Here is an 18,437-nt window from a genome sequence, read left to right on the forward strand (position 1 = left end):
AGGGTGGGATGGGTCTCTGGAGATCTTGGAGGCCTTCCTGAGGCAGCGTGTGTTGTACAGCTCTTCCAGAGAGGGGAGGGGGGCGCCGGTGATCTTCTGGGCCGATCTCACGACTCTCTGTAGCGCATTCCTCTCTGCGGCTGTGCAGCTGGAGAACCACACGCAGATGCAGTAGGTGAGGATGCGCTCCACTGTGCAGCGGTAGAAGGTCACAAGCAGCTCCTGTCTGATGTGGTTTTTCCTGAGGACTCTCAGGAAGTAGAGCCGCTGTTGTGCCTTCTTGATGATGGCTGCTGTGTTGGTCTTCCAGGACAGGTCATCCTGTATGTGCACCCCCAGGAATCGGAGGGTTGAGACTCTCTCCATGCTCCCTCCATCGACGAGCAGGGGCTGGACCTCAGATTTTTTCCTCCTCAAGTCCACGATGATTTCCTGGGTCTTTGACTGGTTCAGCAGCAGGTTGTTAACCTTGCACAGCTTGCCCAGCTGCTCCACCTCATCCCTGTACGCCGCCTCGTCCCCCCCCCCCCGAGATGCAGCCCACCACGGTGGTGTCGTCTGCAAACTTTACGATGGAGTTGCTGGGGTGGACGGGGGTGAAGTCGTAGGTGTAGAGGTTGTAGAGGATGGGGCTTAGCACGCAGCAGAGTCTGAGGGCTCAGGAGTCTGATTGCTATGAATTGTATTGTGTCTCACAACTCCATGTGAGTAGTCCTCAACTTTTTAATGCACCTTTTGTTGCTGTTTTTTATACCATACCTGTTTGTTGAGGAGTGACACATAAATAAAGATATATCTATCTATCTATCATGCATCCATACCTACCATCAATAATAATAAACATATCACACTGACTTTGTAAGTCATATACAACATACAGTACACAACATCTGGATGTGCACGAAACAATATGGATGGGGTTGTGTTGGAGCCCTTATAGGCAAAGACACCGGTTTATCACAGTAACATTATCCACACACACACATATATATACACACACACACTTTGTTGTGTAGAAACACAGCTTTATCGAGTAGTTGTGTTGCAAGTGTAGTTGTTGAGGTGTGTAAAGAGACAGTGTTGGTCTAGAGTGTGTACCCATGTGTAGTTGTTGAGGTGTGTAAAGAGACAGTGTTGGTCTAGAGTGTGTACCCATGTGTAGTTGTTGAGGTGTGTAAAGAGACAGTGTTGGTCTAGAGTGTGTACCCATGTGTAGTTGTTGAGGTGTGTAAAGAGACAGTGTTGGTCTAGAGTGTGTACCCATGTGTAGTTGTTGAGGTGTGTAAAGAGACAGTGTTGGTCTAGAGTGTGTACCCATGTGTTGTTGTTGAGGTGTGTAAAGAGACAGTGTTGGTCTAGAGTGTGTACCCATGTGTAGTTGTTGAGGTGTGTAAAGAGACAGTGTTGGTCTAGAGTGTGTACCCATGTGTAGTTGTTGAGGTGTGTAAAGAGACAGTGTTGGTCTAGAGTGTGTACCCATGTGTTGTTGTTGAGGTGTGTAAAGAGACAGTGTTGGTCTAGAGTGCGTACCTATGTGTTGTTGTTGAGGTGTGTAAAGAGACAGTGTTGGTCTAGAGCAGGGGTGGCCAACCAGTCGGAGACTAAGAGCCACAAAACATTGTTGGGGTACCAGAAAGAGCCACATCATACATGCGGGCTCACAAAAGCGCTCATTCACACACACGCAATACATTTCCAATAGGCTATGAGACCAGTGGTGTAATTTCAGCAAAAGCCAAGGTATGGCAAGGATTTTTTTTCCAAAACAGTTGTGCAATAGTCAATTTTGGTGAGTTGTTTCTATACAATTTACTTATGTGACATTAAGGTAATGAATAAAGGAGACAACTACAGTATGCAGGTAGTAGCCTACATCTTTCCTAGCAGGCAGACTGGTTCAATCTCCTTAGAAACAAAACATAACAGATTTAGCTATTCTCAACTCGAAACGAACTGCACTGTTAAAACGCTAGATTAGACCTCACCTGTGTCCCTGTCCCTGTCACCTGTTTAGACCTCACCTGTGTCCCTGTACTTGTCTCTGCTGCCCTTTGACCAAAAGAGGTCTTTATGTCCATTTTCCTTTTTTCCCCTGGCATTTCTTTTACCAGCTCACCTAGTAAAAGTGAGACGATTGATAATATCAAAAACATGCTTGCACACACATATAACTTACTCACACACAAGTCAGTGTTACTGGCCCCAATTTGGTACAATTATTACTGAAATTATTGAGAATAGAGACATTGTTGACATACGTAAACTAGCTCTTGTAATCTTTAATGTTCGCTAACTAGCGAACTCACTAAAATAACATTAGAACATGTTTGTACTGACAGAACATGACATGAACTTGTTCATTAATATGTTACATTTGAACCAACAGTATGTAAATGGCATTTATACAGTTTGTTTAACACACCTGAATGAACGAGAATCGTGGACAAGGTTTTAACATGAACGTTACTCGTGGCTTGTTTATTGAGGAACCGATGTCCCGCTCCAGTGTTGCCAGATAGGCCTACTTTTGGTCACTCTGGACGGGTGGATTCAGCAGCTTTTAGACTGGTTGGGCTTGAAATTGTCAATCCCGTCTGGCAACCCTGTGCTCCACTACAGCGCTTGGCTAGTGGGGTGAGATGGAGCCGGGAGGTTTTGAGTTACCGTTGTGTGTAGTGGATAAAATCACCAAAATGACTAAACGTGTTTCTGATTTTTTCAAATGTTAAGCCAGGTATGGCGAGTGCCATGAATTGCCATACCAAAACGACGCCTATTGAGACACAGAGAGCGAGCCACGCACTTTTAATGAATGGATTAAAGAGCTGGTCTAGAGTGTGTACCTATGTGTAGTTGTTGAGGTGTGTAAAGAGACGGGTGTTAGAGTGTGTACCTATGTAAAGAGACGGGTGTTAGGAGTGTGTACCTATGTAAAGAGACGGGTGTTAAGAGTGTGTACCTATGCAAAGAGACGGGTGTTAGAGTGTGTACCTATGTAAAGAGACTGGTGTTAAGAGTGTGTACCTATGTAAAGAGACGGGTGTTAGAGTGTGTACCTATGTAAAGAGACGGGTGTTAAGAGTGTGTACCTATGCAAAGAGACGGGTGTTAGAGTGTGTACCTATGTAAAGAGACTGGTGTTAGAGTGTGTACCCATGTAAAGAGACGGGTGTTAGAGTGTGTACCTATGCGCTCCTCGTCTGGGATGCTCATGATGTTGAAGGCGTCCGTGGTCTCCACAAACAGGTCCTTGTCCTGCTGCCCGGGGATGGTCACGTTCCCGTTGGACAGGAAGCGGTATTTGCTGTAGTCCTCCAGACACAGCTCCGCTACGGACAGGAAGTGGAGAAATGAGGAAGAGAGATTTTTCTCTCGTTATAAAGTCTCTCCAGGAAAAGGTCGCTGCAAAGGCCATTAGTTATAAAACTATATTCAGAATCATCTCAAATGACGAACATGCCATGTGGCAAAAGGAGTTACACACACGCACTTCATTGAAGATCAACAATATTGTTTATGTATAAACAAGACACAATAACTGTGTGTGTTCAATTGTAGCGACCCAGCTATTTGTCCTACTGGCTGGTGGTTCTCTGTGGCTCAGGTGGTAGAGCTTAGCACCAACAATGCTTAGGTTGTGGGTTTGATTCCCGCTGGGACCATATATACAGAAAAAGGTATGTACTCACTGCACTGTAAGTCGCTTTGGGTAAAAAGCGTCAGCTAAATTGCATATACATATGTTATATGATATGATATGACCACTTTTCAAAAAATGCTGGCTGAGAGAGGACGCTGGCAGGTGTAATTGCAGTAGATTGTCCTACAAAGACACTTAGATTTAGATTTAGTAATCCAAAAATCAATTAGACCCCTATACTTTATTTTATAGATTTTTTGTTTCTTTTTATGTTACTACTCGATCTTTTCAGTCTTTGAGTGTCTTTGAGTGTCTAGAAAAGCGCTATACAAGTCTAATATATTATTATTATATATAGAATGCTGTAAAATGGGTTAGTTTCTCACAGCGCAACTTCTCCCCTGCCCCAGTCAGCATGTAGTAGAAGATATGGAAGGCTCTCTCGTCCTTAGCTTGTCTGATGGCTCGAGACTTCTCCAGGAGATCTGACGACCGGGCGGTCAAGGAACAAAAAAAGGAAACATCCACACAACCAATAACAGCTGCTATATCTAATGCTCATACTGGTTCGATTCTGGCCGTCGACCTATCCTGCATGTCATACCTCCTCTCTCTCACCCATCCGTCCTGTCCATCTCTACTGTCTCTATCCCAATAAAGCAGAAATGCCCTAACAACATAAACATATTGAAGGATACAAGTTTCAATGTTGGCCCCCACAATGTACCCGTTGACATCGAAGTTGATCCTGATGAACTTCCCCTGAGAGTGAAACACAGAGACAATAATCATCATTATTATTATTCTATATTTGGATTAATTCCCTTGAAATTAAGTTGTCGTTAGCACAGCAATACGTTATGTGCAGCACTCGAGTTGAGGGGATGTTTTTATTCCCTGAAATAAAAACGGTCAAAATCATCTCCCTTCTAAAACTGCCATCCCCCCTTTCCATCCCTTATGTCACTTTATCAATGAATGTGGTATTACTGCTATTTCAAAATTTAGTTTTGCGCATATTGAGTAAAATACTGTGGGCGAGGGGGGGGGCACGCACGCATGCAATGACATTTTTACCAAGTCACTGACACTGAAGTCACTGACGCTGTGGGGAAGCTAAAATTGTTCCCATATCCCCCCTGATTTTCTTTTACAACTTGAGTACTGCTTATGCGACGTTAGGCCCCGGCGGCTCTTACGAATCGTGAGGAGTTGTCGTTCTTGACCGTCTTGGCGTTGCCGAAGGCCTCCAGGATGGGGTTGGCCTGCAGCAGCTGTTTCTCCAGCTCCCCCTAGTGGACACACAGTAGGGTAACAGACAATACTTTACATGGGCCTCCATTCAACCAGGAAACTGCAGCACACTTAAGGGAGACGTGTCAGTAGGACATGACTCAGGACATGTGTTCACAAACAAGGGCGGAAATAAATTAAGAGGAGAAGCTTTCACTTCTCATGTTAGTCCCACACCACCACAAACACTGCATTGTTGCTAGTACACACACACACACACGGGCACACACACACGGGCACACACACACAGGCATGTATGCTGTAACATTAAGCTAGCATTGTGAAATCAAATATATAACCCTCAGGGAAGCTTTTATAAGATCATCAACCCCACACACACACACACACGTTAAATATTCTGGCATTCCGACACACCACACACATCAACCCAAGTACAAACAAGCCCACTCAAGCCCATAGAGAATCACGTCCCAAACGGCACAGCAGCCCAGACCATGCAGGCGCACACAAGAACACACACAAACAAGAACACACACACACACACACACGAGAGAATGAACACACAGCAATAACACACACACACACACAGCATTCTGAGATGGAAGCCAAATCATGCAACAAAACCCACAACACACAGTACAACAACACACAGCACAGTGTAAACTAGGCTGTCGGCTGAGACTGACTACAAAGGCAGATTCTGGACCAACCAGAAGAGCAGGAACGAAAGGGCAGGGGGTGGTGTGTGTGTGTGTGTGTGTGTGTTAGGAGAGATGCTCTCCCCACAAACCCCACACAGTGTAAACCCCCATGGGGCAATTCACAAGGTTTCAAACAAACATGGGATTAGGTTACCCTTCCGCCAGGTGTGTCTCTGGGAAGATCACTAGTATGAGGACGGAGGGCGCAACATGTTCTCTGTATAGTGTCGCAAAACGCTTGACTTGGTCTAGAGAGGTCGAATATAAACCTGCTGCTAGTTCCCTGGGCCCACACAGGTTACGGCGAGAGAGTGATGGATGCTGTTAGTATAACATACACTTACAACATGGGGGGAAAAAGCACTGAGAGAGAGAGAGAGAGAGAGAGAGAGGGAGAGCGAGAGAGAAAGGAGGGAGGGAGGGATGAACTCACATGTGACAATACTGCACCCTGAGAGAGAGAGAGAGACACACAATTTTCAACACTACTTATATACAATAGCATTACAGTGATTGAACCAGAAATCTCTAAATGCTACAGTCATCAATCATGACAGTTCTGTCAAGTTCCATTTGCCTGCTCCGACACACACACACACACACACCACACACTTCTGGTCATTGCATTGAGGCGAGGCAGGCAGGTCCGGACCTGAAGGAGGAATGTTAGGTAAATGCTTCAGCTCCCCCCACACAGTAAAAAACAGCACTCTGGGAGATGGAAAACAGGGACAAGTATGAAAAATACAGACTAGAGAGAAAGAGAGGGGGTTGCGGGATGATGCTAAGGGAGGGAGAGATTGAGAAAGGAGGGGAGAAGGGAAAGTAGGGGTACGGGGGCGGGGTAGTACTGACCTGGTCTTTCTTGGACTTAAAGGAGGAGGCAACATGAGCCAAATACTGAATCACTTTCTTGGTGTTCTCAGTCTTTCCTGCTCCTGACTCCCCTCTGGGGGGGAGGTAGAGAGAGAGGGAGGTAGGTAGAGAGAGAGACAGACAGACAGACAGAGAGAGTGAGAGAGAGAGAGAGAGAGAGCGAGACAGAGAGAGAGCGAGACAGAGAGCGAGAGAGAGAGAGAGCGAGACAGACAGACAGACAGACAGAGAGACAGAGAGAGAGCGAGACAGACAGACACAGACAGAGACAGACAGAGAGCAAGAGAGAGACAGAGAGAGACAGAGAGAGAGACAGACAGAGAGCAAGACACAGAAACAGAGAGCGAGACAGAAAGAGAGAGAGACAGAGACAGAGAGAGAGAGACAGAAACAGAGAGTGAGACAGAGAGAGAGAGACAGAAACAGAGAGCGAGACAGAGAGAGAGACAGAGAGAGAGACAGAGAGAGAGCGACAGACAGACAGAGAATGGGTATGAGGTGATTGGGTGAAGACTGGAGGAGGGTGATTGCAATCAACATCCTCCAGACAGAAACCTCACAGCATCTAAAGGACATGCATCTCATACAGGCTGCAGAACACAGACACCATTCAGATAAGAGCCAAATCCCCTTACGTGCAAAGGATGGACTGATCCTCACGATCTGAAAGGATGAATAAAACAAAAACAACGGATAACGTTTATTAAAAAAGGTACATAAACAACGGCTTCAAAATTGGAACAACAGCTGGTAAAATCAACTATGATAATCACCGTTCTGCAACTTTCGAGTCAGTGAAAGAGGATATGCTTTTGCAATGTCAAACAAGAATACGTGTGAGCTTGCAAAACACATATACTCCTTCCCTAACCTCAAAGTTACTCTGTGTGTGTGTGTGTTTCAACACTCTCTCACCCTGCATCATGCTCCTGTAGGCGGTGTCTGTGATGGCGTAGATGTGGGGGGGCATCTCGTGTCTCTTCTTGCCCTTGTACATGTCCACGATGTCCTCCGAGTAGATGGGCAGGTAACTGTAGGGGTTGATGACCACGCAGAAGAGACCAGAGTACGTCTGAGAGGAGAGGAGGGGAGGGGATGTGAACAGTACGTCTAACCAAGTGTCCCCCAGACTGATTCCCATGGCATGATGAATATCACATCAAATATGACAAACGTGAATTCGCAGCAATTAGCATCACGGGCGAACCAGAATGTTATCCGAGGTAGTTCCTGTGTGTGTGTCCCTCTGTGTGTATGTGTGAGTGTGTGTGTGTGTGTGCGTGCGTGTGCATGTCTGTCCCTCTGTGTCCCTCTGTGTGTGTGTGTGTGTGTGTATGTGAGTGTGTGCGTGTGTGTGTGTGTGTGTGTATGTGTGTGTGTGTGTGTGTGTAACCCTCTGTGTGTAGGTGTGTGTGTGTGTGTGTGCATGTCTGTCCCTCTGTGTGTGTGTGTGTGTGTCCCTCTGTGTGTGTGTGTGTGCATGTCTGTCCCCCTGTGTGTATGTGTGTGTGCGTCCCTCTGTGTGTATGTGTGTGTGAGAGAGAGAGAGAGAGAGAGACCACTCACGTAGATGAGTCCAGAGTAGTATCTCTCCTTCAGGTTGTGCAGCACGGAGGCCTCGTTCAGGCAGGTGAGCTCGGCCATGTCCTCCACCTTGCTGAACTTGGGCGGGTTCATCTTCTGGATGTCGTCCTTGTTGACTGTCACCTTCTTCCCCGTGTCCGTCAGCTCCACCACGCACTCCTCGCCCTTCTCCTCCTTGACCGAGCCGGCCTCGAAGCCCAGCTTCTCAGACGGGATCCACACCAGCTTCTTGGTGGCCCAGTCGGCCTGCGCCATGGGGTTCCCACCCGCCATCGCGCGGTCCCCGTACAGGAACTTGTCTGCGTCCGACATGGTGGCTAGAGAAATAACAACGACAACAAAAAAAAGAAAATTGATGTTCGTTAACTCATTCGGTGGTGCCGAGGGTGAGGAAAGTCGCCCCAAATTGTCAACGTGAGTCTAGAACACCAGGGGGTGACTTAATATTCACCAAAAATGGCAATCAATGGCCAATCAAAGTATTGTTGCTAGGTAGATAGCACCACATAAAAAACGCTCTGAAGGTGACAGTTGGCAACCCTGACCTAACCCTAACCCTAAATGTGGTAATTATGGTCATAAGTGCTCCATTCAGTCTAATAAGCATTCAGAGTGTGCCTCAGACTATCGCATTTAGTCCCAGGCGAGATTAACTTAACATAAAGCGAGGTAGAATAGATTAAGACAGAGACATTTCAATGTCCTCCAGGCTCCTGAAATAGCTTCCGAAAACAATTGTCTTTGTTTAAAACACTATGGGCCGGTTTCAGAGACAAGGCTTAAGCCTAGTCCTGGACTAAATCACACTTTCAATGTAAAATCTCCATTGAAGATGTTTTTTAGTCTAGGATTAGGCTTAAGCCTTGTCTGTGAAACCGGCCCTATATGTTATATTAAATTATATTATATTATGTGTATATTAAATTAATTAAATTAAAATGATATGTCAGCTTATTGTTATCAGACGGTAGCTGTGAAGGTTAAGCAAAAAGGTGTGAAAGATTTATTTTTAAATTCGTGTTAAATAGAAGTCATAAAACAATAAATGTGCTCATGGCTTGTTTTATTGGTACTTTGAGTGATTTATTAACACACACACACACACACACCCTCCAAGGTACTGTCACGGGTCTGCCTTCTCCTCTACCTGTCCATCTATCTTCCCCTTCCAGCTTTCCTACCCCCAGTCTCCCATGTTTACATTTGAGTCATGCAGCAGATGCTCTTATCCAGAGTGACTTGTACAAGGTAAGTGAATCAATCACAGTCATGTCTGGTAATACCTTCTATAAGTGCTACAAGCTGCCACAGTGGTAGAGATCTCTCCTACTCTCCCTCTACCTCTTTATCTCCTCTACCTCTCCCATCAGCTCTCCTACCCACCCTCTTCTCTTTACCCATCCCTGTCTATCCTATTCCCATCTTCCCACATTCCGTCCTCACCCCTCCTCATTAGAGAAAGGAATTCCACAAATTCCCAAACCTTTCTCCTGTTCCTTCCTTCCCAACATCCCTTAGATCCTCCCACTTTCAAACACATCAAAACTACTGGGGTTAAAGTGTCAATATAAAAAGCATATTCTTCTAATAGACTGTCACTCACAAACTGTCCTGCAGCACATCAAAAGCTTTTTACAGTAATACTATCTATAGGCATATGATAATTTAAGAACGCACACAACATTTTAACTAGGTTACAATGTTCTAAATTGAAGGTTGGTGTCATGTCAGTCATTACACTAATCCTGAAGAACATGACAAGTTTGTTTACTGTGGGGAAACATATACCAAAAAATAAATAAACATTAAAAAATATGAAATACACTGTTCACAAAAGTGAAATGTTCTTGAAATGGACAGGCTTTTATCAGTTTATCTGATGTAATGTCATCTTCAAATTCCAAATAATCCAAAAAGTATTGGGTTAACCTTCCGGGTTATTCTTAAAATGTACCATCAATGTGCCCTTTAGTTTCTAGAATAAGAGTGAATCCCCAGTCAAATGTTTTGCAAGGGGCTAGAGGCCTTCACAGGTTTCCAAGCTTGCGCTGAAGTGGAACAGACAGCCCAGGAAGGAATGTCAGGAACAAGTTTGGACAGAGAGAGAGAAGAAAGAGAGAAATGTCATTATCCACCACACCCCTGCAGGAACAGACACTGTGTCTACTTAATATAGCCTCACTGCCTTGCGCTGACTGAGATCCTTGTCTTAATCTAAATACTTCTCACTTCCATCTCTCCCCAAATCTATTCTGGGTCACTCTCTGTTTCTCATTCTTTGTGTGTGTGTGTGTGTGTGTGTGTGTGTGTGTACTGTAGGCTGAACACATGCTGTGCTGTTTGCATACAACACATGGAGTTTAATTCAGATTACGATTAAGATTAGGATTAAACGCTCCGTAATATCATTTGCAACTCATTTCCAGGTCGTGGACTCATTGGCTATAAAAGGGCCGCTGACTACAAAGGCTGATTCTAGACCAACCAGAACGGGAACAACAAAAGGCCTAGGGGCTGGGGTGTGGTGTGGTGGCGGTGTGTGTGTGTGTGTGTGTGTCACTCCCATGTCACCCTCTCTCAGGGAGAACTTGTGAGAGAATGACAAACAGAGAGACAGAGTAGGAGATGAAAGAGGAGTGTATGAGAGAGGGAGAGAGAGAGAGAGAGGGGGGGGGTGAAAGAGATATAGGAGAAGAGGTGTCATCTGGGTCTCTCTCTAAGTTCATTACGTGCTCAGACTCTCTTGGAATGATTAGGGAGGGACAGGGGATAACCAACTCCATGAACGCCATGCTACAGGCTTACAGTTAGCCAGGGCCTATAGAGAGGACCAATATAGAGGACTAAACCTGACACAGCTTCAGGCTAGACATGACGCCTATGCACTTAACTATGACTATGGTAAATGGACTGCACTTATATAGCGCCTTATTCCAAAGCGCTTTACAATGGCCTCTCGTTCACCCATTCACACACCAACGGTGGCAATCTACCACGCATGGCACCGGCCCGGCCGGCTCTCGTCCGAGGACACCTCGACACCGCCGACCTTGTGACGCTATGGCTCCGTCCCAATCCTCCACCCTTGTCCTAAAGTGTGTACTTCAGCACTCCCCAACACAGACTCAAAGTGTGTACTCACTGGAGTGTACGCCCGAAATGAGTGGGAATCCATATAGGATTGGATACACACTTCAGTAGAAGAGGTGAGAGATTGGGAGGGAGACGGGTAGCATTAGAAACACTGGACCTGAGTAGGAAAACGAAAAAAGTCGGTCCGTGTGAATGTGGCTTTACTGTCGGCGAGGCCAGCCAACCACAAGCTGGCTTGTACAGGATATTGCAGTGTGGACACTTTGCAGTGTGGACACTTTGCAGTGTGGACACTTTGCAGTGTGGACACTTGCGTTTCCTGACGAGGCTTATTGCTCAACTTACTTCAGTCAGAAAGAAGTCTCTTTATATCCTCTTAATATCCCTTTAGCTCCACCATGGCACCCATTGTCATACAGAGAGGGTGTTGTTTGTACACAGCACTACTAGGCCAATACACCTCCATCTGTGCCAAGACAGTCAGGCTGTGACTTTCAGATCAACTTTCAACCACCTATTGTCAGTCAAGGAGACGTGTTAATCCTAAAAACGGGTTTGTTCGAAATTAGGATTTCAAAATCCCGTCTTCCAAACAACCGCTGTGTGTTACACAAGACGTGTCACAGTACGTAGGCCCGCAGTAGTGGGATTAGAGTAGACATTGTTATCTAGGCCTAAAACCAGGTTGTTGTGACTTCGGGGCAAACCTTCAAACTATAGGGGGGCTTGACTTGACCCCTATGGCTGGTTTGGCCTCACAACTGGACCAGTAATTAAGACCAGTCCAGAACCAGTCACCCATTAGGGGGGGGGCAACTGTGGCTCAGGAGGTAGAGCAAGGTTGGCGGATCGGCGGTTTGATCCCCGGCTGGCCACGTGTCGAGGTGTCCAAATATATATAGATTTTTTAAAAGGGCCGGCACCTTGCATGGTAGCTTGCCGCCATTGGTGTGTGAATGTGTGTGAATGGGTGAATGAGAGGCCATTGCAAAGCGCTTTGGAATAAGGGTTAGTACAGTCCATTTACCATTTATTAACCCCTACAGCACAATGTCTTGCAGCAGGTGTAGCCATTCTGTCAGTGTGGACACTAGTGCCACCCTATAGTAATTCCTTCAAACACACTCAGACTACCATTTGTGTACATGGAGTGCCACTGGTTTGCCACTTTCTCTTGTGTCAGGCTGTAAGCAGGCAGGCAGTAAGCTTGATTAATTAACATTCAGGCTTCCAAATGTGTTTCTGGGTGATACAGGGCCACGTAATTAACCTTCTGTTAATTAAAGGCCTACAGTTCCTCAGTACATTAACGGCTTCCCTTCCTCTTCTGTCTGGGCTCTGACTGTCCTAGAATCGCTGCACGTTTCAGTCAGGTCTACACTTCCTCAATCTCCTCATCTCTTGTTCCTGGCTGCCAGTCAATCCCTGCTTTAGCTTGGCTTCCTCCGCCCTTTTAGCACAGACAAACACATGACACCACCAACCCCCCCCCCCCCCCCCACACCACCACCACCACCCGCCGCCTAAACCTGGAGCAACTGTTTCAAAATATATCTGGAAAGCCATCCTAAAGGCGTCTGCTAGCTTAATGCCAAAACTGTAAAAGGAGTCACCAAGTCAATCAGTTAGCTGGTTTGGCTTCACAGCTGATGACTGCCTTCCTTGCCACACCTTTTTTTTTCTCCAAATGCCATCAGTGTTAGTGAGGAGGGTGTTTAGGAGCTAGACACACAGATCAGTGTGTGCACATTATGTGTCCTGAGGCAAGATCAACATCAGAGTGCGTGCGTGTGTCAAAACCTCCTCCTTCCCAACTACCAACTCAGAGAGAAAACGCCAGTCTGCACAATAGAAGTCTGACTTCAAACTAACACAAAGCAAACATCACATACATTGGCTTTGACCAGTGTACACTAGAGATGACGGTACTGGTTTTGCCTCCTTTGAAGGACATGGAATTGGATTGGCTTTGTGCTTTTTTTCTACAATTGAATGTTATAGTTGCAGCAATCTTAACTGAATGCATAGGCTACTAAACAACTCTTAGCTTATGGCTGAAGTAAAAGACCCTAAACTGCGGAGCACGCTAGGAGATGAGGTGCAGCGCACACTGGAGTCAATAACCAGGTTGAACGACTTCAGTCTACACACCCAATTGTGTTTGCTAATCAATAGTGATCAGTAACCAATGTCAGCCCACGTGTGCTGTCAGGCGGGTTTACATGTTGAAGATCACTCGACTTTGGCTGCGTTCGTAAACTCGCTCCGAGAGCGCCGGAGCGCACACCGGAATCAACGTCATAAAGGGACCAAGTCATTTGATTGGACAAGAGTCGTTCCATGAGTGCTGATCAGATTTCCAGAGCGTATTTACGAACGCACCCCTTTGGGCTTGCGAGTGGTGACACAGCTTTTACGGAAACACCTGTGAAAGAAAACCTTTACCTAAGCAATGCAATGCCATAGCACAAAACAACTAATTGGTCGTTTGTTACTGTTACTGCTTGTTGTTTGTGGTAACTTACTGCTAAATAGTTCGAAGTAGGCTACGCAGAAATCAAATCTCACGGAGGTTAAGGTGGGGTAGTGGTTAGTGAGTTGGACTTGTGATCGGAAGGTTGTGAGTTCAAATCCCGCCTGAAACCACACCACTAGTGTGCCCTTGAGTAAGGCACTTAGCCCTCAGTTACTCCAGGGGGAATGTCCCTGTAATTCGTAATTGTAAATCGCTTGGCTAAATTAAAATTTAAAATTGGAGACAGGTAGCTGACTTACCCGCGGCGAGTTTGCAGGCACTGCGGGGTGAGTCCGCTGGATCTATCGGTGTCCGTGTTTGCAAGGACAGCTCTCTCTCTCTCTCTCTCTCTCTGCGCGACAGACAGCAGCCTCAAAAGACACTTGGTTTGCTCTACCGTATCCGCCCTTCTCTTCGCGTGTCTCTCTCTCTCTTCTCTTTTATTTCTCTCTTTCTTTCTCTCTCTCTCCGCTCTCTCATACGGTCCCGCTGTCCGGGCGTGGTTTAATTAGAGGAGAAGGTGTACCCTCCTCTTCTCGCTCTGAGGGTGCGTTCGTGAATACGCTCTGGAAATCTGATCAGCACTCGTGGAATGCCTCTTTGTCCAATCAAATTACTTGGTCGCTTTATAACGATGAACCCAGTGTGCGCTTCGGCGCTCTCGGAGCAAATACACGAACGCACACTCTGATACGCCCAGTTTGAGTCATTCACAGGTAGCTCGCTGTTCGCACCGCCTCCCCAGCTATTAGACCAACCAGGATTGGGAATAAGGGCGTTCAGGATTCTCTCTCTATTGAATATGGTGATTTTATGTTTAACCACTGTCCCCGGTGTGTAGACAAACAATAAAATACGATTGAACTAGATTTTTTTGGGTGGGTTCCTCCAATCCTCCATTGTTTTGAGATAATGTGATCATCAATGCGTACCGTACAACACTTTATATGCTTTGATATGAATACAGTTTAACCATGATAGAGAGAGAAAGAAAGAAAGAAAGAAAGAAAGAGAGAGAGGGGGGTGGTGGTGAGCAGCTGGTTCGTGAGGGGGTTGGGGGGTTTTTGTGTGGAGGAATGCAGTGCCTCGTCCGTACCTGCCCCACCTGTGAATTTCCACCCCAGGTTAGAAAGGGAAGGGGGCAACGGGTGGGGTAGACATATAGAGCAATACATGTATGATAAGACACTTGGGGTCAAGCAAGGCACACAACAACAGGAATAGGAGTGATAGAACTGTTTATTTATCTATGTGGTTTACAGATACAATTTCACTTCAACTTTACTTCTCCTTCAAACAGACCTTCTGACCCACTCATTTTTGTTTGATCTTTTTCATAAGAATGTTAAGAAAGGCATGTCAGGTCAGACATTCATCTAATGAGTCTAATTCTAACACATCATTATGGGTCTGTATGGGTCATTGGTCGTTAGAGTGCAAATGAACAAGATATTGTAGACAAAGTAGGATATGTACAGTTATGAAGTGATACGTACAGTAAGATAAGTACACAGGATATGTACAGTTATGAATGATAATTACAGTAAATAACATAACATAAATGGCCGGTTTCACAGACAAGGCTTAGTCCTAACCCTAGACTAAAAAGCATCTTGAATGGAGGTTTTACATTGAAAGTGTGATTTGAGTTAGTCCAGGACTATAGGTTTAAGGCTAAGCCTTGTCTGCAAAACTGGCCCAAAGGATAATATGTGCCTGCAGGCAAATGCCTAAACAAACTTGTACACATCTGTTTTAATCATGGAGACAGAGATACCATCTTTCTGCCACTTTCACTCCCATTCGCCAATGTGAGGCTTTTTCATACACTCTCTACCTTATACGGTCAAAAGAGTGCCAAAAGTAGGAGGTGAGTGAGTGAAAGAGCGAGAGAGAGAAGGAGGGAGGGAGGTGTGGTCCATTGTTTTGCTTTTCGCTGTGGTGTAAAGTTACTCTTCCAACCCTGGTATTACCCCTCCCCCACCCCTCCCCCACCCCTCCCCCACCCCTCCTCTCCCACCACCCCCCCCCCCCTCCTCGTCCAGTCTCGCATCAAAGATGAGTATAGATAGAACTAGGTACATTGGGATGTTGCATGTTGCAACAGGACTATACACAACTGTGATAGTGTGGAGAGAGAGAGGGGGCGGGGCACACGGACACACACACACACACACACACACACACACACACACACATACAGTAAGGGAAATAAATATTCAACACATAAAACATTTTTTAAATTAAAATTAAAATGTTATTAATTCAACATATTTCCATTGCAGCTATTCACATCAAATTTAGATCAAACATTGGTATTAACGCAATAAAACTACACAGCTAAAGAAATTGTAACATTCCAATCCGTAAAAAAAGCCATGTGCAATAAAGTGGAATGACACATGAAAAAAGTATTGAACACAGCTTATACCACTAATGGGTTCTCCTACCTGTGCTAATTAGAGAGTGTGTGTGTGTGTGTGTGTGTGTGTGTGTGTGTGTGTGTGTGTGTGTGTGTGTGTGAGTGTGTGTGTGTGAGAGTGTGTGTGTGTGTGTGTGTGTGTGTGTCTGCGTGCGTGCGTGTGTGTGTGTGTGTGTGTGTGTGCGTGCGTGCGTGTGTGTGTGATAAAGCTTAGAATCAGCTGGGTTAGTGCATGTTGGTGGGAAGGGTTGAAAAAGAGTTACCCTGAATGCAAGTCATGATGGGTTGAGGCAAAGAGCTCTCCCAAGACCTTAATAAAGTGTTGAATACTTTCCCCCACTGTAGATCTTATCGACACGAGGACAGAGTTGTCATGCTATGCGTCTTGATAAAAATGTCACCCGACTTGTCTTGACTTTAGATCGGGGGTCTGAAAGACCTGAGGAATTAGCCTTCTAGCACATTCTAGCATTCTAGTCTCCTGACACACACACGCCATGTCCTGTTTGTCAATTTCTACCGCCACAGGGCACGGTTTGCTGTAACACCAGGCGGTGATGTAATTTCCTGGGTGGCCTATTTCTTTTCTTTTAAAATTGTTTTTAATATGTTTTTCGGACATTTCTGCTTTAATGGGAAAGAGACAGCAGAGATTGACAGGAAGGGTGGGTGAGAGAGAGAGAGAGAGAGAGAGAGGGGATGATGTGCAGGATATCTCAACGGCCGGAATCGAACCGTTCACCCTGCGATTACATGGCTGACGCCTTAGTGTGTGATGGCACCAAGCGCCCCCCTGTGTGGCCTATTACAGGACTCAGGAACAGGTTGACGCTTCGTGCAAGTCGTCATGTCTCTGTAAAGAGACCTAAGGCAGAACACATAGCAATGCATTCATTCCAGAGGTGGGATCAGAGGATGGACTTGTTGTAATACACGGGATGGAATCAGGACTGGTATCAGACAACGTGTCAGCCTCTACTGACAGTTCACCAACCGAGAGAGAGAGAGAGAGAGAGAGAGGGAGAGAGAGAGTGAGAGAGTGGGAGAGAGAGTGGGAGAGAGAGAGAGGGAGAGAGCGAGAGAGTGAGAGAGCGAGAGAGTGAGAGTGAGAGAGGGAGAGAGCGAGAGAGGGAGAGAGAGAGAGGGAGAGAGTGGGAGAGAGAGATAGAAAGTGTGGGAGGGAGAGAGAGGGAGAGAGAGGGAGAGAGAGATAGAAAGTGTGGGAGGGAGAGAGAGGGAGAGAGAGAGCAACCGAGAGAGAGAGAGGGAGAGAGAGAGAGGAGAGAGAGGAGACAGAGAGAGAGAGAGAGAGAGGAGAGACAGAGAGAGAGGGAGAGAGAGATAGAAAGTGTGGGAGAGAGAGAGACAGAGAGAGAGTGAGAGACAGAGAGACAGGGAGAGAGAGAGAGGAGAGAGAGAGGGAGAGAGAGAGAGAGGATCATATAACTTGCCAGACACACCTTTTACACTACTCTTGCACAAGCCTACAGAAAGAAAATATGAGTAGAACAGTCAACTGTCAAATCATGTCCAGTACAGTAGGCTCGAAACACCACCCACTGTGGCTGTGTGTCATGTCACAGGGGGGGGGGGGGGTATGCAGACGCAGCACCCAGGGATAAGGAGCTAACCCTGGGCTGAAGCGGAGGTGTTGGAGGGGGTCCCTGGATGATGCTTGTTGTGGACGTGTCACTGCACATACTGTACACCTCCACTCTGCTGGTGAGATGAGAAGTGGCAGATTATGCTACTGTAGTAGGAGGACAGGGTTAAGAATAATACACATTGGGCCGGTTTCACAGACAAGGCTTAATCCGAGCCTAATCCTAGACTAAAAAGCATCTTCCATGTAGGAGGTTTTACATCGAAAGTGTGATTTAGTCCAGGACTAGGCTTTAAGCCTTGTCTGGGAAACTGGCCCAGTATATTTCTATATAAAACAGTCAGGGTAGGGGTTGCTGGGTAATCCTATAGCTGAACTAATCAGGGAGTACATATTTGGAGAGTGAAAGTGAGAGGGAATGAGGCCGTGGTGATTCTGAGCCCTTGAAGCGGCGGCCATATTGGGGTGATACAGATGAGATGTTTTGTTTGAGTGACAGCATCCAAGGCCAAACGAGGGCTTTTGCAGTACTCAAGTTATAAAAGAAAATCAGGGGGGATGGTGGATTTGATCATATGGGGACAATTTTAGCATCCCCACAGCGTCAGTGACTTCAGTGTCAGTGACTTGGTAAAAATGTCATTGCATGTGTGCGTGCCCCCTCCTCGGCCACAGTATTTTACTCAATATGCGCAAAACTAAATGTTAAATAGCAGTAATACCACGTTCTTTGATAAAATGACATAAGG

General features: G+C 46.0%; 1 protein-coding gene across 1 annotated transcript in view; it reads right to left on the reverse strand.

The window, feature by feature from the left end:
* Nucleotides 1-14,054, reverse strand: part of LOC308150028 (myosin-9-like) — a gene marked incomplete at its 3' end in the record, with an annotated part of 50,016 nt that extends 35,962 nt beyond the window's left edge. The window contains exons 1-10 of the mRNA XM_080522900.1: nt 13,924-14,054; nt 8,038-8,372; nt 7,387-7,543; nt 7,107-7,134; nt 6,451-6,544; nt 6,029-6,046; nt 4,840-4,932; nt 4,339-4,402; nt 4,027-4,125; nt 3,186-3,329 (exon numbers count right to left, since the gene is read on the reverse strand). Of these exons, the coding sequence (XP_080379026.1) occupies nt 3,186-3,329; nt 4,027-4,125; nt 4,339-4,402; nt 4,840-4,932; nt 6,029-6,046; nt 6,451-6,544; nt 7,107-7,134; nt 7,387-7,543; nt 8,038-8,367 (1,027 nt within the window). The 5' untranslated portion in view covers nt 8,368-8,372; nt 13,924-14,054. The remainder of the gene's footprint in view (nt 1-3,185; nt 3,330-4,026; nt 4,126-4,338; nt 4,403-4,839; nt 4,933-6,028; nt 6,047-6,450; nt 6,545-7,106; nt 7,135-7,386; nt 7,544-8,037; nt 8,373-13,923) is intronic.
* Between the last annotated feature and the right edge of the window lie 4,383 nt (nt 14,055-18,437).

The sequence above is a fragment of the Nansenia antarctica genome, assembly GCF_963989245.1.
Source record: "Nansenia antarctica genome assembly, chromosome: 2".
Classification (NCBI taxonomy): Eukaryota; Metazoa; Chordata; class Actinopteri; order Argentiniformes; family Microstomatidae; genus Nansenia; species Nansenia antarctica.